General features: G+C 36.6%; 4 protein-coding genes across 4 annotated transcripts; 2 read left to right on the top strand and 2 right to left on the bottom strand.

Annotated features, from left to right (window-relative positions):
- Positions 1-4,548: 4,548 nt before the first annotated feature.
- Positions 4,549-6,864, bottom strand: Aatf (Apoptosis antagonizing transcription factor). The gene is made up of 2 exons (XM_073086489.1): positions 6,018-6,864; positions 4,549-5,455 (listed from the first exon to the last, which is right to left on the bottom strand). The coding sequence occupies exons 1-2, from the start codon at positions 6,779-6,781 to the stop codon at positions 4,561-4,563; spliced, it is 1,659 nt and encodes a 552-aa protein (XP_072942590.1). The 5' UTR covers positions 6,782-6,864; the 3' UTR covers positions 4,549-4,560.
- Positions 6,865-7,168: 304 nt separating this feature from the next.
- On the top strand, positions 7,169-13,352 carry Orc1 (origin recognition complex subunit 1). The gene is made up of 9 exons (XM_073086488.1): positions 7,169-7,333; positions 7,619-7,853; positions 8,086-9,022; positions 9,293-9,389; positions 9,756-9,928; positions 10,287-10,384; positions 10,582-10,844; positions 11,505-11,703; positions 12,192-13,352. The coding sequence occupies exons 1-9, from the start codon at positions 7,239-7,241 to the stop codon at positions 12,447-12,449; spliced, it is 2,355 nt and encodes a 784-aa protein (XP_072942589.1). The 5' UTR covers positions 7,169-7,238; the 3' UTR covers positions 12,450-13,352.
- Positions 13,288-21,834, bottom strand: LOC140752270 (BBSome complex member BBS2). Its single transcript, XM_073086497.1, has 11 exons — positions 21,616-21,834; positions 21,097-21,274; positions 20,549-20,778; positions 20,221-20,403; positions 17,984-18,185; positions 17,293-17,540; positions 16,775-16,960; positions 16,118-16,495; positions 14,014-14,177; positions 13,789-13,937; positions 13,288-13,464 (listed from the first exon to the last, which is right to left on the bottom strand). The coding sequence occupies exons 1-11, from the start codon at positions 21,742-21,744 to the stop codon at positions 13,364-13,366; spliced, it is 2,148 nt and encodes a 715-aa protein (XP_072942598.1). The 5' UTR covers positions 21,745-21,834; the 3' UTR covers positions 13,288-13,363.
- Positions 14,474-15,620, top strand: Aos1 (SUMO1 activating enzyme subunit 1). The gene has a single exon (XM_073086496.1). It carries the CDS (start codon positions 14,560-14,562, stop codon positions 15,577-15,579), a length of 1,020 nt encoding a protein of 339 aa, XP_072942597.1. The 5' UTR covers positions 14,474-14,559; the 3' UTR covers positions 15,580-15,620.
- Positions 21,835-21,915: the final 81 nt, after the last annotated feature.

Genomic DNA, 21,915 nt, shown 5'->3' with positions numbered 1-21,915 from the left:
GGAACTTATTATTATGTGTTTTGTGCAGTAAAGGTGTTACCTTTTTTTTATAAAATTGTAGTAGCGCGCTTGAACTTTTTTTATAAAATTGGGGTAATAATCGGTCACTGCCGCCCATAGACATCTATAACCAACTACATATAGAACCAGCTATACCTGAAGCCAATCTCAGATGTAGAGTTAGTCAGCATCCACACTCTTTCACCGAATAGCAGTAGGTACAGGCTCTACCTTTTGAAGTTGTCTCTATATAATTTTATAAAGCAGTGATAGCCTAGTGGTTAAGAAACTCGGCCTCTCGATCGAGGGGTCCGAGGTTCAAATCCCAAGCACGGACCTCTGATATTTCAAAATTACTTGCGTATTGCAAATTAATTATCACTTAAACGGTGAAGGAAAACATCGTGAGGAAACCTGCATACCTGAGAGATTTATAAAAAAAATCTGAAAGGTATGTGAAGTCTACCAATACGCACTTGGCCAGCGCGGTAGACTATGGCTTTATCCTTCTCATGCTGAGAGGACCCGTGCCCAGCAGTGGGACAGTGATGGGTTAATGATGATGAGAATGATAAATTTTATAAACTGCTTTTTCTTAAGTTTTCCTATTACTTATTTTTATTTCCAGAACAATAACCGTTTTGGTTCAGTTCAACCAAATCTGTGGAGACGAATCCAAAAAACAGTGTCTCTACTTATCATTGGAACTTTCGTATCAGAAAACAAACTTACTTAAGAGCGAAGTTCGTCTTTTGTTTTTCTAAATGTAAAGCTCGAAATTAAATGCCGTTTCTAGATCTTCGTAAAATAAACAGTGGCAGACGAGAATTGGCATCTCAACTTAATTTAATTGAGAACTGTTACGTAGATGCGTACATGTTTTTATAACCTTGTTAATTATCATCTGTACGACTATAAAACACATATTTTATACATTATTATTGCAACAATCTTGTTTGTGACAAAATTATTACTACTTCTTCATATTTTTATCTGTATTTTACTACATATTTTCATGGTATCCAGGTAGAAATGTCTTATGTTTAGTAAAATTAATATTTTTGTATACCCTACGGAAATATTTACTTACACTTATTACATTAATGCCAATTCAGACAAACAAATACTTGAAAAAATAGCCTTCTTTAGTCAATTTTAGTTGATAAAAGGCATGAGAAATAGCAGTGATAGCCTAGTCGTTAAGAAACTCGGCCTCTCGATCGAGGGGTCCGAGGTTCAAATCCCAGGCACACACCTCTGATTTTTCAAAGTTATGTGCGTATTAGAAATTAATTATCACTTGCTATACGGTGAAGGAAAACATCATGAGAAAACCTGCACACCTGAGAGAAAAAAAAATCTCAAATGTGTGTGAAGTTTACCAATACGCACTTGGCCAGCGCGGTGGACTACGGCCTAATCCTTTTCATTCTGAGAGGAGACCCGAGCCCAGCAGTGGGACAATAATGGGTTGATGATGATGATGATGAGAAAGGTATTCTGAAAAAAGGTATGTATGTTATCATATTATATGAAGAGTCGTAATGAAGATGTGACAGGTTTTAGGCAAAACCCACTCTACCATTATGGAATTGGTTACAGATACCCATAGACGACAATGACTACTGATACTATTACCCGTTTACTCCTTCAATAATATAAAAAGACTATAATTGTGGACCCAGAGTGCTGCTTACTATCCTATAGCATTGTTTGAACAACCATACAACCATTTTTGTACAACACTCTAACTGAATCGATCGATGTCACGGTTGACGATCCGAAAATCGTCCAAAAATTACATCGCTCACAGTAACACTTACAGACTTAGCAACCAGATAAACTTTTTTAACTACCTAACATTAACGAAACACACAATATACGCGACTCTTTTATCATAAAATGCCATAAAATCTTAAGTATAAAGTCCAGCCAATTTTATTTCAATCTTTTGATTCTATTAAGGAAATTGTCGCAAAATAACGAAATTCTGATGGTAAGTTATATGTAAACTATAATAAGAAGTATAGATTAGAACATTGGGAGTTAAGTCGAGATCTGTCTATAAAATTAATTGTCAGGCTTTGGCATGGATCTATATTAAAGGTATAAACGACATAAAGTTCTTTGAAGTTCGTGAAAATTATCATGATAATGCTTCCTATTTGGCAGAGGTCACGATCGGCTTAGGTAAATAAGTATGGAAACTCAATAATAATAATTTATTCCTATAATTAAGAATGGTTACGTATCTTTCCCATTTCTTTTAAGATATTGCTGAACGTACGGTCCGACGTTATTAAGTATCCTGCCACTCGAATTTTCTAGATTTTTTAAGAGAGGAGGGGGAGTCAATAGCATGACGTAGTTGATATCGGAAAAAAACAATAATCGCCCGCTATTTTAGCTATGCTAAGTTATAAATAAAAAAATCTTTGAAATATATCGTCGCTAATAAAATTGAGAGCGTTCGGAGAATGTCTATTTTATCACCTACGCTAAGGAGGATTCAGAACCCTCTAAACACCCACGCCTGCGAACAAAATAGGTCTGAGGCTTGCTATGCTCGAATGCGGATTTAAAAACAGTATATGTGTACCGTTAATTAGTTACTCCACTGTTTACATATGCATACAAGATAACCCGGCGTGCCTGGGGTCGCTACGACCGATAATCGCGCTTCGATGTCGCTAGAACTGGCCATTCGTGTTATTGTCAAATGCGCTCAGACAGTCATGACTAGGTGCAATGGCAAATGAACTTCGTCCTCCAAGAGTAACATGTTCTTTGAAATGTGTTTCTGAAAACTTTTTTAATATTATTTGTTTTCCTTTTTCCCCGACTGCGGAGGGCGACGGTTTTCGAGCGTAGACATCGTATTCTTTAGCGCGGACTACAGCCTAAACGGCTTGACGGATTTTAACATTTTGAGATATACCCAGTTTAGTCGGTTAGAATCGTATAGTCCTGCTTGTCCGCTCTGAATATAGAAACGAGTCGCGTCGAATAGAAAATTGTAGATATTAGCGAGACGAAGACAGTGTGGGAACCCTCCAGGCACCCGTCCGCTGTCCGCTCTCGCTCACGGGTACAAAGCTGCGTTAATATGCCCTTACGTTGCTACGGAATATATGCTTGTAGTTGTGCGCAACAACTTCAGAGCGGACTAGCAGTTTGGCACGAATTATACATATCCTTTCCGCTTCCCGGGCAGTCTCGTCGTAACTACAGGTCGATCTCTACTTGTTTGGTGTCCGGTTGCTATATCAAAAATGGCATTTGACCATTGCAAATTTGCCTCAAATTTCGTGTGAAACAAATATCTAAAACTTTTCACATATCTTCACGTATTCAAAGTGTGATTGTCTCTTTATGTGATTAATGAGAGCATAATCTTTATTGCGCGGGCAGTATGAATAATGCTAAATCGATTGAAGCAATATTATTACAAGTGTTTAATTATGTGATATTAGACATAATTAATACCTTATAACCCAGACGCTATAAATAGGTACCTATTGCATCCAATACTTAGTCCATAACATATTAAATATATGATCGGCTATCTTATATACTCAATAATTAATACTATAAGTACATACATAACTAAACTTTATACCCTCCCGGAAACTGATAAATATAAATGTAAACTTGTTTTGTTATCCCAGCAATCTGGGCATGTTATTATGAAACAACAAAATATTTTTATAGGATATCGTTTTCTCTAATCAGTTAACATGCCCAAACTACATGCTTGAATTATTTATTTTCTGAACATTTAGCTCGTGTAATTTACGCAGTGTCGTAGGTATGATCAAAAGTGCCCCTAGCAAGGTACGAAGTTTTCATATTTGCGTAAAACCCCACCGCCCTCCCCCGCACTAGTTTTTCTAAAAATATACTGCTCGCAACTAATAAAATAAAACTATTTCTAGATACAATTCAAAACTTTTCTTATTCCCGCGTAAAATACAAGTTCTCGCCAAGAGCGTTATTTTTCTTTTTTATATGTACAATCGTATAACCCACAAGAACCATTAACTTGATCAATGGGCACTTTATTGAAAATAACAGAAAATAATTAATTAAAATAATACTATAATTAAATAATTTGAATATATTTCTAACACAACTTAGATTAGTAAAATACATACTCATCTAAGGCTGTCTATTACCCAGTCTAAAGCTTATATTGGGCGTCGTTTCTTTGTGTATTAATTGAAACATACGACGTATGTAATTAACACATGCTACTTTCTGCCTTCAGACGAAATATAACTATAAATTATTAACTAAGGAAAATTAAAAGCAGAAATAATTACCTAGCTATAGTAAATATATGGTAAATATATGTATGAATAATAAGTAATATGTTTATTTTTTCTATTTGTTAATTTACAATTTAAAAAATTGAAATAATCATTTGCTATAACACTTTTGAATCAATGTTTGTCTTAAAACAACTTCCTTATGCAAATCCTTATCCTTATCCAGATGCAAATAATTAACTCTTAGGAACAAAGGGATTTACCAAAAAAATAACTAATATATCCAAAAAAATCATATTTTTATTTTACCATTTTCTAAATTCACATTTACACCAATGTTGTTTTGTTCAAACATTTTGCCAAATAGTGAGCTGTACAATTCATTAGTACTCTCTTCATTCCACGTGAGAGATTTCTCAGGTGCCATATAATTAACTAATTGGTTATGTACTACATACTTTATTTTCCTACCCTTTGTTGCCTTTGTGTCGACTTTCCTCTTCATTTTACTTCTCATTTGCTGTAGTGCGATCCATTGTCTACTCAACTGTACTGGGTCTGATATATCTGCAGATTTGCATTCGATAAGCTCCCTTAACAACTGGTGGTAGAAGTCACTGTCGTCAAATATTTCTGGTATGTATTCATCGTTGTCTTTCCTGTCTCTTACTCCTAGACTATGTTCAGCTCCATTCTTTTCTATGTTCTCTATTTCTGGTGTCTTAGAGTACCCTATAATATCATATTCAGACCTTTTTAACTGTGTCCGTCGTATAAGTTTTTGTCTATCTGACAGTATGTAAGATATTTGTTGCAAAATAGTATTTGTTGGTGCATTTTTCATGTTAGCTGCTGTTGCTAGCCTGGTCTTATCATTCCATTTCTGTATTGTTGTGTCTCTAAAGGATTTGAAGACTTTATGAGATGTTGCAAGGTCCGTCTCATAGTCATCTAGTTTACGTTTCTTTTGACTTATTTTATTGTTATTTTTAGGTGTTTGTATTGTCTCTGGTGTATTGTCTTCATTATCTGTGTCAGATGGTATTTCTTCATTATCTGTATCACTTGGAATCTCCTCATCGCTGTCCTCTTTTGTTTCCTTTTTCTGCTCTGGTGCCTGTTTCTTTGTCGCCAGGGTCTTGGTTTCAGGGAAATTTTTATACAGCATATTTTGTAAAGTTAATAATCTGAAAGAAAACATATTATTTTAATATATTGAGGTTTAACATAATGCGAATTCAACTTTTGTAATAATAAAAATATAACAATAAGAATGAAATCAAAATTAAAAGAAAATATATATTGATTAAAATATGTAGATATGAATAAATATTGATCCTATAATCATGAAAGATTACGCAATTAAAAAATGTTACTCTCCTGTGTTGAGGATAACCAGCTTAGTTTAAAGAAATATGCTTAAAATTACTTTGAATTATTAATACCCCATAAATACTGTTTGAGGGGAATAATGCATACACACTTAAGTGTTGCTTCAAAGTAGGAAGGGACCAGCTTAATAATATTGTATACTACCTGATCCGGTAAACATTGTGTTGCCATGTAAATAAAAAAATGTTAAGGGTGAACAACCCTTGTCACTTAGGGGTATGAAAAATAGATAGTAGCCGATTCTCAGACCTACTGAATATGCATATAAAATTTGGTAAAAATCGGCAAAGCCATTTCGGAGGAGTACAGTAACTAACATTGTGACATGAGAATTTTATATATAAGATTGTTACTCACTTTTCTAATACATTAGTGACATTATTAACAGTATTTACAGTCTCCTCAACAAATTCGTTACTTTGTTTCAATTGACCATAATAATCACTCATAGGCATCCTATTTGCAGTATTCATACATCTCTGTAAGTGTATTCTCATCTCCAGTAAGCCCTCCCACAGTAACAATTGACTTCTAACACAGTTCCCTTTCTTTGCTTCTTCGGATATATTTTGTTTTTTGACATGCTCAAACTCTTCCTTAACTGGTTCTTCCATTTGACTGATGTCGTAACCTTCCTCATCATCATCTTCGTCTTCTCCATCGTGTTCATCGGATCCTTCACCGGACTGGCCACTTTCATCAGACTCAAGTTGCTTTTTAAACTGTGTTATTCTATAATCATCACTTTCGTCCGAATCAACTGAATTTTGTTCTATTTTTTCATTATCTGTGTCATCTCCGCTATCAACTTCAGAATGGTTACGTTCGATTTCTGAACCGCTTCCGTCACTAACTTCCGACTTTAGATCTCTACGCGATACCACTTTCCCTTCGTACTTTTTACTGATATCACTCAATAAATTAACGTTCCGTTTTCGAAAATCGCTGATAGCTGCCTCGTCTTCGCTGTCTGAAGAGCTGAGATCAGCACGTGTGAGGGTTTTTGGTTTCGTATGGAATACGTGGTCATCTTCTATGTCGGCCCTTGGTTTGACCGTTAAGGCATCTGCAATTTTATCCGATAGAATCGGTTTAGAGGACTTCTTTTGTTTGGGTTTCATTTTTAATTTAATTTTTAATAAATACAACAGGCATAACCACAAAATGTCTTAACCACAATATGTCAAAGTTTGACAATTTCAGGCCTTTCAAGTTGACGTCAAGCGTGGCTTTTACCACAGACGTCATATTTTATAGCTTCGTAAGTACTACTGAGAGTTACTTGAATATTCTTTCAGTAAACATTTATTTTGATTGTCAAAAAATAATGTTACTATTGAATAAACATTGAATATCGGTTTTCTTATAATTACATGGATCTCAAAGTAATAATAGTTAATAATAATAAGTATAATCACTAACACTTAATAATCAGTTGCATTCTGTAGTTGCACAGCTTTGGCGCGAAAAATTGACACTGACATTGATACAAAAACTTAAACTTTTTTGTAACTAAACGTAGTGGTTATATTCTGTTTGTTCAAAGTTAATTAAATAATCTAATAAAACATAAGTAACATGCCAAGACGAAAGGTAGTATCTAAAGCGGTTACTTGGTTAAGTGAAGAATTTATAAATGGATCGAGTTTGTCAGCGACATTTCGCTATTACGAGTAAGTTTAGTATTTTTTTTCCAAAATATAGTCCACAAAAAACTGCTAGTCCGCTCTGAGTATAGAATTTAATCGCGTCGACATAGCAAATTATATGACTACGCGTGCTCGCAACAACTTCAGAGCGGACCAGCACTTTGGCGCGGACTATACCTATAATATGAAGTCTACCAATTCACGCTTAGTCTACGCCAGGGAAGCCTGGAGACTCTTGTCACTCTAAAACGAGGCCATACCTCACCGGAGACACATAATTGGTGTTAATAACACAAAATACTTTTCCAGAAAGTTTCTGTTCAAAGAAATAGTAGCAGGTATAAATGATTTCGTTCTCATATCAAATGCGGATGCAGCTGAACCGGATACAGAAGAAGGTTGTGATGCGGCGCGTATCCTGTCTCTGTATGAGGACTCATCAAACAAAACTGACCCTTTCAGGGCCAAGGTCCAATGGTACTCTAAGCCAGTAGACATCCCTAATAATGCCCAAACTGAGAATATTGATTTCTTTCAAAATGAGGTATGTATAATAACATATAGTTAGAATATAGTTTCACTGATTGTCTTGAAATTGAGTGCATATATCCATTAGAAGTCTGGTCTGTTTATTTCTTGCATACAGAGTATTGCCTGTCTTCTAATTTCCTATTAGAATGGAGTGGCTGAACGCACACCTTTTTCTCACACTTGGGCATATATGTCATGACAGTTGCAGAATGTGTGATAATATTTTTTACCATCTTTTCTTACAGGTAGTAGAAGATCACAGACCGTTTGACACGGATGTTTCAATAGAGACATTCTTCAAAAAGTGTTCAATCACACTTACATACACCAAAGATACTGAAATTCTTAACACTGGTCCATACAAATACATCTGCAGGTACAGATTGATAGCCTTAACTAAAAGGAAAGTCCACATAGAACCAGTATTAGAGGAGGAAAGAAAAGCCATGCAATTACTTGCAACTCCCAATAAGAATTCCACTACACCAAGAAGAACACCTAAGACACCAAGCAGTTTGGTCAAAAGAATGGGAAGAGTATCTATATCAGAAAAGAATTGGAGTATAAGCAAAAATGACGGAACCAAATTGTTACTAAAAAGAGCTATATTAGCCGACAAGAATGATAGAGATTCTCCCAAAAAAGTTGCACCTAAAAGCAATGAACACACTCCCATAGACTCCCCGAATACATCTAGAAAATTAACCAAACACAACATAGAAGAAATGCTGTCAATGGAACTGAAAGAAAATTCTGAAGATGAGTTACCGACTCTGATTATAAGGCAACACACACCGGGCACACCAAAACGAAAAACTTCAGTAGTTAGAACAAATGAGGAAACCCCAAAGAAAGTATTAGTATTTGAGGAGGAAAAGACCACTTACTCCACTCGATCCTGTAGAGTTGCTAGGAAACCGGTGACATACCTAGAACCAGAGTTATCACCGGTCAAACGAACTCCCAGGAAACTGGTGACAAAAATCAGTCATACTGAAGACAGTGATGATGAGTACAAAGTTCCTAAGACACCTAAAACACCTAAAACTCCGAAGACCCCGAGAACACCTAGAACTCCTAGGGCATCTGCGAAAACACCTAAAAGTGTTTCAAAAAGGATATTGACCAGTCAATTGACCCCCACATTGCATAATAGAGCTCATTCCGTGGACAATATTGATGGTAATTTCTATAGTTGAATGTATTGTTTCCAATACTTCAGTGTTAACAATTTTCTATCTAAAATATAATACTAAAAAAAATGAGAAGTAAAAGAAAAAAAGAAAATAAGTTCAATTAATTAAATTTGTACAATATCTAGATTTATTGATAGATGGCTAAAAGTCATTGTAAATACAGGTTTCCTATATTGCATGTCACAAATTTGTGTATGTGCTTTTATAGCAATTAACTTTACAAGATCAATTATGTAGTTGATGTATTTCATTTCAGATTTCCTAAAAGATAATAAGTCACTACCGGGTAGAGAGAGTCAAATGGATGAGATATTATCATTTATCAGAACAAAATTATTAGACAACATGAGTGGGTTAGTAACACAATCATTATTTTTACTTCTTCTTTACAAGCATACTTGAATTGAAAAAGTTTGAAAATTTTCAAGCCATTTATCAAGGCTATAAATAGTGACAAAAAAATCCACATACTCACACCGAGGATTGTAACCCTATTGGAATAGTCACATAATAAATATATTATTAGCTATCAGAAGTGGGATAGAACAGTGCTCACTTTAAACATTTGTTTATTCTTGTATGAGTGTCCGTAAAGCACAAAGTCTTGAATAATAATCGCCGACCGTCGTGCTAGGGTGCTAGGGTGCTAAGGCGGTGGCCTTTTATACCCATTCTTGATTTAATATCATATCATCAATATAATATCATCTTATTTCTAGGTGTATGTACATTTCTGGAGTACCTGGTACTGGCAAGACGGCTACAGTCAATTCAGCCCTCAAGGTGTTGAAGGAGGAGGTGGATCTGCCAGAGTTCCAACTGGTTGAGGTCAATGGCATGAGGCTCGCTGAACCAAGACAAGCCTATGTACAAATTTATAAGCAGCTTACTGGTAAGGCACTACTAAATTTTACTTTTACACCATAGAATTAGTATCAATTCATATGATAAAATTGTCACTGCAGTTGTATGTTCCAATGTTCCACCCTTCATGAATCTAAAATATTATTGAACCTCACAAGGTAATTTTAAAAATCAGGTGAATAATTTAAGATCTGGTAATTTTACTTTTTAACTGTTGGACTGTATATATTTTGGGTACATGTGTGTGTGAGCGTAATTTGGATTGAATTGGACTTTAATTTCAGTTGTTTTCTTAATTGCTTATTTAAATTATTCTGCTATAAGTTAGGAAAATTATGCTCCAAAGAAACCAGAATCTTAGTATATAAGTATTGTTTTATTTTTAGGTAAATCTGTTGTATGGGAACAGGCTTGCTCTCTACTCGAAAAACGATTTACCAATCCAGGGCCACGAAGAACGCCCACAGTACTAGTAGTTGATGAGGTATAAGAAATAAAATATGTTATCTTTCCTTTCTAATAAAATAGATTACTCTTTTCATAAAACATGTGTATTGATTGTATTGGGTTATAGATAAACTGTTTATAACTCCAGGTTTTCATAATGATTGCTACTTCCATTACAATAAAATTGCAATAGGTAAGAAAAGCTTGTACATTTGTGTATGTGGATTGTTTCAGTTGGATGCGCTCTGCAATCGTCGACAAGACGTCCTCTATAGCATAATGGAGTGGGCGGCGCACAGAACGGCCCTGCTCACTGTGTTAGCTGTAGCCAACACCATGGATCTCCCTGAACGAGCGCTCGCCGCGAGAGTGGCGTCACGTCTGGGGCTCACGAGACTGACCTTCCCACCATATACCCATACACAGCTGCAGTGCATTGTGGCAGCGAGGTTGATGGGAAAGAATGTCACGCCTGATGCTGTTCAACTTATTGCAAGGTTAGTATTACTATTTACGTTAATTGCTAAATACTGTTAATGATAAATCAGTCTCATCCGTAATATTTAAATTAATCTATTTATGACGATAACTCTTTATCAATGTCAAATCTATGATCCAGATCCAGAGGGTGAGATTTGTTTCCCCGAAGATTTATTTAATCCAATCTTTCTCAATGTTTGTAATGATGCCCTTTGTGTTCTGTAGAAAGGCAATAAAAGGCACAGAGAAATATACTATAGTTAAACTAAAGGACTAAATGCGATTGTATATTTTAAGATACTACAAAGTTATTCTCAATGTAAACAATAATGCCCTCTGTGTTCTACAGTCTTGAGGACAATAAAAGGCACAGATAAATATGTTACAGTTAAATTAAAGGACTAAATACGATTGTATATTTTAAGATACGACAAAGTTATTCTCAATGTAAACAATAATGCCCCCTGTGTTCTGGAGGACGACAATGAAGGGCACAGAGAAGTATGCTATATTTAAATTAAAGGGCTAAATACGATTGTATATTTTAAGATCGACAAAGTTAAAAGGGGCCTTACAAACATAATAGGTTCACAAAGTGGACAGTAGACAAGATTCTTTTGAGAATCTCCGATTGAAAACCTCTGAAAAAAATTAACATCTTCAATTATTTTTTCCAGGAAAGTAGCCGCAGTGTCAGGGGACGCCCGTCGAGCGCTAGCACTGAGTAGCCGCGCACTCGAGCTGGCGGGGCCCGAAGGTGCGGGCTTGAAGGAGGTGCAGCAAGCGCTGGGCGAGGCAGCTTCTAGCGCCGCCGTGCGGGCCATAAAGAACTGCTCCCCCGCTGAGAGGCTTATGCTAAGAGCTGTGGCAGCTGAGGTAACACAACTACTTCTATTTATGATCAATAATAGTATTCTCTCTAATATTAGGTTAAATGTACTTCTCAACAACCAGTGACCGAATGGATAAGTATGTTGTCTGTATTTTATCCATCTTTATACTCATATGACTATACAATACTGACATACCGTCAAATAACACGACTTAGTTTTGAGTCCGTTCATTAACTTATTAATTAGGGATTCGGATGCTTAATGGTACTGAATTTGAGAAGAATGTCTTAGCCAATTGTCGCTCAACACGACTTACCGTTAAAGTACGATAAATTAATACAACGTACTGCTATGTTACCGTCGATTAACGCAAGTTATTGTCGAACTGCCGTCATTTAACACGATTTATTGTTGAACTACTTTGAATTAAAACAAATTACTGTACCCAACAAAATTACCTCACAGTCTCTCCCTTGTGAAATACTTATTATATACAAGTATTTTTATATTATTTCTATTATATTATTTTAGGTGGAAAGAACAGGATCCGACGAGACCACGCTCTCTCGCGCGCTATCCACAGCTGCGGCTATAGTGGCGCTGGACGGCCGGCCCTATAGATCTGCAACCAGCATACGAGCACCCACGTCGTCCCAGGCCCAAGCTATCTGCGCACGATTGGCTGCTATCAAGCTATTACTGCTGGAACCTAAGCCCTCTGAACCGAGGCTACTCCTCAATGTCAGCGCCGATGACGTTCACTATGCGACTAAACAAATAACCGTGTGACCAGTATAACTAACATAATAAATATTATATGTATTTATAATAGAATTAATATGTTCGACTAGGGATGTACCACCGCGACAGTTATTTCAAGCATAAAGTAATTCTTGCATTTTAACAGAATAGTGTGATTGGAGGCTAACTTACATAGAATTGATTATATTAGTGCTCGGGAATACTAACGTATCTGTGATGGTCTTGAAGTAGAAGCTCATTTAGCGGTATTATTCATGTTTTTGACTGGATATATCCGAATGAAGTTATAGTGTTATATCAAAACATACATCACAAAACTGCTAATATGAAATGGCTCGTAATAAATGACGTGCGGTTTCCAAAAATGTGTAAGACGTTAAAGTGCCTTATAGATAAACAGTATCGTAATGCAAGGAAAACGTGCCTTAAATGAAAATGTGCCTTATTTTCATAGTAGTAAGCCTGACATCCTATTTCTTGTCACAGTGTTTCATTTTTGCTCTGTCTTGTCCGTATGCGTGAATTATTGCGCTTCCTCCTCTATCCTGTGCGAAGCTCAAAAGATAGGGAAAGCATTTATGTAATGATCGGGTGCGAGTAGCTTACACACAGGCCGAAACCACACACCGATAAACCCGCGTGACAGGAAAGGGGTCTACTTTTATTTCATGTACATTTACAGTTTTATATGTGATTAATAAACGAAGTTAATACAGCGATTAGTTAATGAAATGTGGTATTAACAAAAAACTATTCAAACATTTATTTTATGAACTCAAAAATATTGCTTAGGAATTACTTTCAAGTTTAATTGTTACATGTTCAAGAATTTTTGACTGATAGGATAATATGTTGAACTTAAGTATGACATTAACTTATTTTAATAATTGTTTACGGATTATAAAATGAATAAATTATTTTGAATAATAACGTTGTTTTTTTTAAGAATCTCCAACTTGTAGTATTTTAATGAGAGCATCTGTATTGTTCGAGCGCACGGCGTCCCTGCATGCGACTACAGCAGCTTTGCTGTATTTTCCCACTAAAAATAAATAAGAATATTAGTTTTTTTAATAGGAATACATGGTTAGAGTCCGCGCCAAACTTCTAGTGCGCTCTAATACAGATACGAGTCGCGTCACAACAGCAAAGTGTAGATATTAGCGGGACGAAGACAACTCGGGATCCCTCCGGCACCCGCTCTTGCCCATGGGTACATAGCTGCGTTAGTGTACCATTATTGTTGCTACGGAGTATATGCTTGTAATCGTGTTTGACCGCATAGGGTCTCTGACTACACCTGCGCCAACGACTTCAAATCGGACTAGAAGTTTGGCGCGGACTTTACCACATCATTTGAAACTACCTCTCAATCTAGCAGCTTGCTGTAATATCGTATGAAGATTCTTCAAAGACCCAACAGCTTGTTCTTGTGTTGCTCGCCGTACAATACATCCAGTTAATAACTCCTCGTTTAGCATAATAACTTCTTTGTAGCGTTTCATCATTTCTTTCCTACGAAAAAAATAGTCCATAACTAAAGTGTTGTATATGTTATTTGGTATAAGAATATAAATTGAAGTCCTCATACAGGTCGTAAGAAGCGGCATCTTGAGCAGCCGGTAGTAAAGCAGTGATCAACTGCGCTTTCTCTGCAGTTTCTGCTGCTAATCGAGACCTTGTTTCTCCGACCTCAGCTGCATTGTTCATTTCCTCACGAAGCTTCCTTTCTGCTTCTGGGAATTGAGCTGTTGACTGTTGGTTGATATAAATAAATAATTAATTGTATTTTTAATCATGAAGTCTTGCATGTTGTAGTTACAGGAGGACAGCCCAAAGAGTATAGTAACCTACTCAGCCCAATGAGCTTCTCTTCAGATTCCAGTGTTTCGTCTTTGAAGTTATGAAATGAGATGATCACTGATTGATAATTTATTGAGCAGGGAGGAACGAATAAAATTCGTGATATGATCAGTTGTAGCTAAGGAACTGGAATTCCGGTCAGAAAAAAATGTTGCTTGTCTATGGTAACCCTGGTCATGCTAGCGTGGGTCAACTGTCAAATTTGTTAATCTGTCAAAACTAAAGTAGGTGTTGGTTATTGTTTTGCGTGTTTATTGAAATTTCTCTTAAAAATATGGTGGAAAACAATGATATTGAGCTCTCAGAAGCTGAAGCGGAACAGTACGATCGTCAGATTCGCTTATGGGGCTTGGACTCACAGAAGCGCTTACGTGCTTCAAAGGTTTTGATAATCGGGATGTCCGGTCTTGGCGCCGAAATCGCAAAAAACATAATTTTATCCGGAGTTAAAAGTGTATGTTTACTAGATAGCGAGAAATTGAATGAAACTGATCTTTACTCGCAGTTTTTAGCGCCACCGGACAAAATCGGCGAGAACAGAGCCGAGGCTTCTTTACAACGAGCGAAGGCGTTGAACCCCATGGTTGAGATCACAACGGAGACTAAGCAAGTCGACGGCCTGCCCGACAAGTACTTCTCCACCTACGACATCGTGTGCGCGACGGGATTAAAACAGGAGCAACTGGAGCGCATCAACAACATTTGCCGCGACAACACGAAGAAGTTCCTTTGCGGCGACGTTTGGGGCATGTTCGGCTACATGTTCGCCGATCTGGTCGACCACGAGTATTCCGAGGAGATAGTGCAACACAAAGCCGTGAAGCGCGGCCCCGACAACGACCAGAAGAGCGCCGCCGCGACAGTTAGCATCACAGTGAAACGCAGAGCTATTTACGTTCCACTACAGAACGCGCTCTCCGCGGACTGGACGAAGCCGGAGCTGCGGTCGAGATTGCGTCGCGGCGACCCGTCCTACTTCGTAATGAAGATCTTACTGCGTTTCAGAGACGAGTATAATCGGAATCCTGACCCGACTAAACGAAAAGCGGATACAGAGATCCTACTAAAGATGCGTGACGAGCTCGTGAAGGAACTGTCCCTTCCAGCCAATTTCGTGACTGATGCGCTACTGACAGATGTGTTTGGGATTGTATCGGGCGCAGCGGCCGTTGTTGGCGGGGTTATTGGTCAGGAGGTCGTGAAAGCAGTCAGTCAACGAGAACCACCACATAACAACATGTTCTTCTTCAACCCTGTAAAATGTGTGGGCTTTGTAGAACTGTACGGCCAGTGATATGGTTATCGATCTGTTAATGTAAGATGAATAAGGAAATATAATATAATTTAAGTAATCAACTATTTTTTATTTTCAACTAATGTTCCCGTTTCTGTACTGGAGTGAAAATATAGTTAGGTAAAGTAATTTGAGTTGTACGTAGCTCTGTCGAAAATGACAAATATAGTTTCATTTTCTTGCTTGCGGGACTGTCTACTTTAATAAAAAAACAGAAATGTTGCTGAGTCTTCCGTTATGATGAATTTTTACACTGTTCAAATGGTAGATTTGAAATATGTATATAAGTAAAAATTTAAAGGTATGCCATTGATTAGAACTCTATACTCTTTGAACATTATTACTAAGCTATTGTATAATTTTTTTGAAAGTTCAAATAAAGCATGCAGTCCGTCCACTGCCGTCATAGATATCTGAAACCGATTACAGACTGCAATTCCTGAGGGCTAAGATGGTTGCCTCTTCCACTTTATATAACAAACCAAATCGGTACATGAGAAATATTTTGTTATTTACCTTTCAACCTTCCCATACATACCTGTAAATCGGACAAATTCAAGTAAACAGCCAAACTCTGTATCAAGTCCCCAGCCAATCTAATATCCGGTGTAACAATCTTCACATGACCATCAGCTCCGAAGTACAAGGACAATCGGGACCTATCCCGTAAACAAATAAAACTGATGTCCAGTTCTTTAATATCCTCATGTTCCAACTCCACATCATCGAGTAGGAAATTTTGGTTGATCCAGATACAAATTCTCTGGATTCTTTCCGTTATCTTAAATGTTACAAAACTTTCCTCTTTGGGTTTTATTAATGTTGGTGGCGCGGGGGTATACATCGCGAATCTTGGCAACTGCTTTGTGAGCTCAAATATGTGGAATTGCTCACTGTCAGGGTATCCAACTAAGGCCTGCAATATATCAAGATTTTTTAAGTAAAACAAATAACTCTTTATTTGTTATTAATGTGACACAAATTACATTTGAATTGATGGGCATTGAAGATAAGATTTAATATTTTCTTCTAGTACTTGGAGGTTCGGGTACCATTTCAGTGGGACCAAAATTAAACGTACAATAACCGACGCTTTCATTTTTATGTGTGAAGTATGTACTTCAGAACATGGATTTTTAAATCAGAAACTGTAATGATTACTGTTTATGAAAAAATATAGAAAGAAAACAATTACCTTGATATGGACATCAAGGGGTATATCTCTCGGCGGGCGCAGAGATATGTGCAACAGCGACCTGAGTTGTGACGTCAGCGGGTGACGGGCCAACGTCTCCCCCGTTTCAAACACACCCTCCGCCAATACCATCGCTGCCCTCACTATAGTCTCGTTGTTCGTTGACACTGTGATGTCTAGACATCCCTGATATACAATAATTTTGGGCTAAACTCTGTTATAAGTACGTATTTGATTAACAATTCAATCTTAAAATTGTACAAATATATGATTTAGTAAATTTTACCTAGACAAAGGAGCATGCTCCTGTATAAAGGTTTTTAGATTCTAGCTTCATCACTAAGGCATGTGATAATTAAAGTACGCAATTAACGTCGAAAAATCGGGTGCGAATTTGGAATCAGACTTCTAAGATGAGCTTTTTAATTCAATTTAAGAAAAACATCTACGTAGGCCGATCCGTTTGCTTTCTATTCCGTAAAAAATGTACCACGAATCTCATTCCAAAAGCTACCAACCTCCTCAGAATCAGCAGTGATAGCCACATGAAGCCGCGTATTCGTCGGCATAGCAGTGGCTGGCCGGTCACCGACCTCCAAGCTGGTATTCAAGTTCGCAGCATTCGCTTCATAGTGCTGCAGTTCCACCATCAACGCCTGCTTCTTGTTCAACAACTCCGTGATCGCTAATCGATCCTCCTCTGAAGGAGGCTTCTTAGAAGCAGGATTGAAACCTGTTGTCTTTTCATGAGGGCAGTAGCCTAACACTGTTAGACATAATTATTTTTGTTATAAAAAGAAGCGAATTTATATAAAATAATGATGATTTCATTAAGGATAAGTTACATAATTTCATAAGTTACATAATTTCTTCTGTGCAATGTAAGTTTTGGAAATAATTATGGTCCTTTAAACCGGATTCGTTTTGAATTGACTTTTCATTTACTATTTATTTTTATTGTCAAGTATCTACTTCTGTTATTACAGCATAATAATATAAATGTACTTCATTGAATAGACTTATTAATTATTTCAGATCAAATAATTTTTAATTGTACGCTGGATCCAAACAAAGACCCCATTTATTTTAATTTTAAAGGGCTAGACGACGCCGGACTTAGATGAAATCCATTTCACGTTTATTCAATATGACCTATAGGAATATTCTGCGTATGTCAGTTTTTTATTTGAAGCAAGACTACATACATACCTTCGCCTTTATCAGAAACTGCGACAATATCCGGTGCACCAGTGGAGCGGTAGTCCGCCAGCAACATGGCCGCTGCACCAGACCGCATCTGCACTCTCCGTTGCACCCGCCCAGCGACATCACGCCAGTCTATCCGTCCGTTGGCCCAACAACACGCCAGAGTTTCCCCTGACCATTGCAAGGCAATTGCATTCTGTTTTGACTGCGGATAAAAATATACCTTTGGGACTTTTATCTGTTACGGACCTAGATTTTGTACATGCTATAGGATTGTCTACGCCCACTATTTCAATTTATAGTAAGTTAATTTCGATGAAAAACGGTTGTTAGAATATGCCTGACACAAGTCGGGCAGAGGCGAAAAGAGCCTCAAATGCAACAGTTACGTATTGGCCATACGTATGTACTATGTACCTTGCATCTAATATGAAATATGAAATATATTTATTTTTGTATAGGCCAACGACGGCACTTACAAATTGTAAGGTACAATATTTTTCTTAAACTACTACCGGATCGGAACGCGACCTCTACTGAGACGATCCGGTAAGAAACTCAGTGGGTTTGTCTTTCTTATTTTTTATAATAATTATTCTCTTTTTTTTATAGCCATCATTTTTACATATAATTAATAAAGCATTAGCTCCAGTATCTTGCTTTACATTTACCTAAAAAAGAAGTTTGTTCAGCAAGATACGCTACACTTTGACATTTTCTTAATTAATTAATAGTGGAACTGAGTCTACCCGACAATTTATCTATATGGGAACCCCATTGCAATTTGGCGTCAACAGTAACACCTAGGAAAACAGTTGACTTCACAGGATCCAAAACCGTTCCATTTAATAGCACATTGGTTTCAACATGCTTCACGTTGGGTAACGAAAACTTGATACATTTAGTTTTCTTCTCATGAAGAAGAAGATTATTTATATTGAACCAATGAATAACTTTCGAGAGAGCATTCTTTACTTCGTCATAATTATTTAACTGTCTTTTAATCTTAAATAAAAGTGAAGTGTTTTAGTTTTTTGCAGATAAAAAATACAATCTCATGATTATTACCTACATAGTAGGGCAAGTCATTAATATAAATTAAAAACAGGAATGGACCGAGTATTGAACCCTGTGGCACGCCCATTGCAACAGAAGCGCCGGGCGATTTTGTATCATTTACATCAACCCTCTGAATTCTGTTATTTAAGTAAGAAGTCAAAAGGTTGAGAGCCTTGTTCCTGATTCCGTAGTGGTGTAATTTCCTGACAAGTGTCTCATGGTGGACACAATCAAAGGCCTTAGATAAATCACAAAACACACCTAGGGCATCAAGCGAGTCATCCCAGGCCTCATAAATATGCTTTAACAATTCAATCCCTGCATCTATAGTAGAGCGATTCCTTCTAAAATCAAATTGGTTGTCATGAAGTATTTTGTTTTTATTAAAATACGTCAACAGTTCATTTAAAACAAGTTTTTCAAAAATTTTACTTAATGTTGGTAGTATAGAAATTGGTCGAAAATTGGTTGGATCAGAATTACTTCCCGATTTAAACAAGGGAATCACTCTACTTTGTTTCATAAGGTCAGGAAAAACACAAGCATTGAACACAGAAGCTAAGTGCGGTGCAATAAGATTGATAATGGATGAAACGGCTTTGACGGAGATCCCCCATAGATCTGCCGTTTTCTTTGAATCAAGACTATTGAATGCATTAATAATATCATTCGCATTAACAACTGAAAAGTCAAATCCTGTGCTACATTCATTTATACTTTGTTTAAGTATGTTTTCAGCGGAAATAGGTGATGATTTCAGAGTTTTAGTTGTTAAAATGGGCATATTAGTAAAGAAATTATCAAACTCCGATGCCACCTCTAGATCCCCTTTTATATCAATATTATTTATTTTTAAATTAAAGTCTTGCTGATATGTCAAATTCTTATTGTTTTCACTGTTAATAATATTCCACGTTGTTTTAATTTTATTTGATGATCTTTGAATTTTATTTCTTAAATATAGAGACTTAGCACAGGAACAGGCCATCTTAAATATTTTAGAATATTTTTTACATATTCCCTAAATTTAACATCATGATTATAAGATCTTTCATAATAATGTCGTATTTAATATCTTCACATCGGTACACTTACATGTTTTAAATGAAAGCAGACGTGAAGAGCATAAACTAAGACTTCCACAAACCTCCGCAACTCCTTCTGTCTCTTAAAATACGTACCTTAACTCTCCACAGCCGTATACCCTCTTCATAAATACCTATGGTACCGTTCGCCAAACCATATGCAAATCTCACTTCGTTTATTTGTGAGAGGCATATAACAGACCCTGTTTCTGGTAATTCTACGATAAATTGATTGTTCTTGAGAACTCTGATGTAGGAATCATCGCAACCAATCAGTAGCTGCAAAAAGTTAAAAACCATAACTACGTATTTACTATTTATCTTCAAATGTCTCTTGTGTTAATCGAATTATTGCATACAAAATATTGTATTTGTACTTAATAAGATATTGTACTTATTTCCCAAGAAATATTCTATCAATCACCTCATTTTCTCCATCTTTATCGAAATCAAATGTCATCATTGAACACACTTTTCCGCTAACCACATTCCAGAAGATTTCATTACCCTCCCAGTTCAACCCTTGCACTGAGCTGTTGCCGCCGACAATTGCTAGCAGTTTGTTGTATTTGCCAAAAGTTCCAGTGATTATAACATTTACTCCGTCTTGTGCTTCTTTGAAGAAAAGATCCGAATTGTCGTGAACATCATAAGCTGCAACATAGAATAGAATACAATATAATTTTTACCTATAGATATTATATTATATTTTTTATTAAACATCAATTCGTCATCAACTCGTGATCAGCCGTGGAAAAATGTGTTCCACTTCTCAAAATGGCAATTAAGTACGGCTTATGACTTAGTCCACCAAGCTAGCCAAGTGCGGATTAATATGCTTTATAGCTTAACACATCTTCGGGCATTTAGAGAACTCTGTTAGTTGTAGGTTTCTACATGATATTGTTCTTAACTCTTCTTAATAAAAGCTGGATAATTTATTACAGTGTATTTGCCAAATAAATTGCCTACCCAAGATTTGAGTTGGGGATCCAATAAGCAAAACATCTCGCCCAGTATCCGGTTTTAAAGGACCAGAAGCAAGAGCGATTACAGCTTGGCTTAGATTCAGCTCGGAAACCTCACCGTGCGCCTGAGACCTCTGTGCTCTCCCACTGACAATCCCACCATGGGGATGATGGATAATAATCTGGAAAACATATTTCCGTTATAAAGAGTCGGTCCGTATGGGGGAGCATTTATTATACCTATAAGCTAGAGATTTTGGGTTCGATCCCTGGCAAAGCAGAATGTAAATAATAGAAATAGATTTTTGTCCTAGGTCTTTGTGTACTCGTCTTTGTGTGTGTCCATAACTCCATAGTACCCACGATAATTAGAATCCTAGTGTGGAGTTATAATTCTAAGTGATATAAGTATATTTCTATGCAAGCCATCTTAAGTGTCATAAATTCCTTATTCTTCTAATTAACAATCATGAGATATTTAAATAATAATAAAGGATATGAAAGTATCACAAAACTAGCTTACTTTGTCATATCCTGCTGATGCTGTAAGGCATGGATGTGTCCCATCGTACTTTGCTATGGTTACAATGCCAGGTGTAACCTTGTGGTTCAGTTCCAATTTAAATACTGGCTGAACAGTAGACACCTGCATTTTGTGCTCGTAATGAGGTTTTATTTATTTTTCTTGATATCAGCTACTGTTTCCATGGTAACTACCAAGCAACTACAGTCATATCAAGAATATTTTCTGATTGGCAACTAAAAAAGTTTCATTACGAGTATTCGAGCGACTTTGACAATGTCAGCCAATGACCGCTGACGG

Source organism: Epargyreus clarus, unplaced genomic scaffold (assembly GCF_041222505.1).
Source record: "Epargyreus clarus isolate Ecla_fem2 unplaced genomic scaffold, WU_Ecla_fem_2.2 ptg000024l, whole genome shotgun sequence".
Lineage (NCBI taxonomy): Eukaryota > Metazoa > Arthropoda > Insecta > Lepidoptera > Hesperiidae > Epargyreus > Epargyreus clarus.
Note: the sequence above shows the minus strand (reverse complement) of the source record. Positions and strands in the feature narration are given on the sequence as shown.

Coding starts and splice junctions, on each gene's coding strand:
- Aatf (XM_073086489.1), bottom strand. CDS start 6,781: ATGAAACCCAAACAAAAGAAGTCCTCTAAACCGATTCTATCGGATAAA. Junction 5,456..6,017: donor GTCACTAATGTATTAGAAAA/GTGAGTAACAAT, acceptor GTTTTCTTTCAG/ATTATTAACTTTACAAAATA.
- Orc1 (XM_073086488.1), top strand. CDS start 7,239: ATGCCAAGACGAAAGGTAGTATCTAAAGCGGTTACTTGGTTAAGTGAA. Junction 10,385..10,581: donor CAGTACTAGTAGTTGATGAG/GTATAAGAAATA, acceptor GGATTGTTTCAG/TTGGATGCGCTCTGCAATCG. Junction 11,704..12,191: donor TAAGAGCTGTGGCAGCTGAG/GTAACACAACTA, acceptor ATATTATTTTAG/GTGGAAAGAACAGGATCCGA.
- Aos1 (XM_073086496.1), top strand. CDS start 14,560: ATGGTGGAAAACAATGATATTGAGCTCTCAGAAGCTGAAGCGGAACAG.
- LOC140752270 (XM_073086497.1), bottom strand. CDS start 21,744: ATGCAGGTGTCTACTGTTCAGCCAGTATTTAAATTGGAACTGAACCAC. Junction 18,186..20,220: donor TACGGCTGTGGAGAGTTAAG/GTACGTATTTTA, acceptor TTTTATCCGCAG/TCAAAACAGAATGCAATTGC. Junction 16,961..17,292: donor TCACTGCTGATTCTGAGGAG/GTTGGTAGCTTT, acceptor ATTGTATATCAG/GGATGTCTAGACATCACAGT.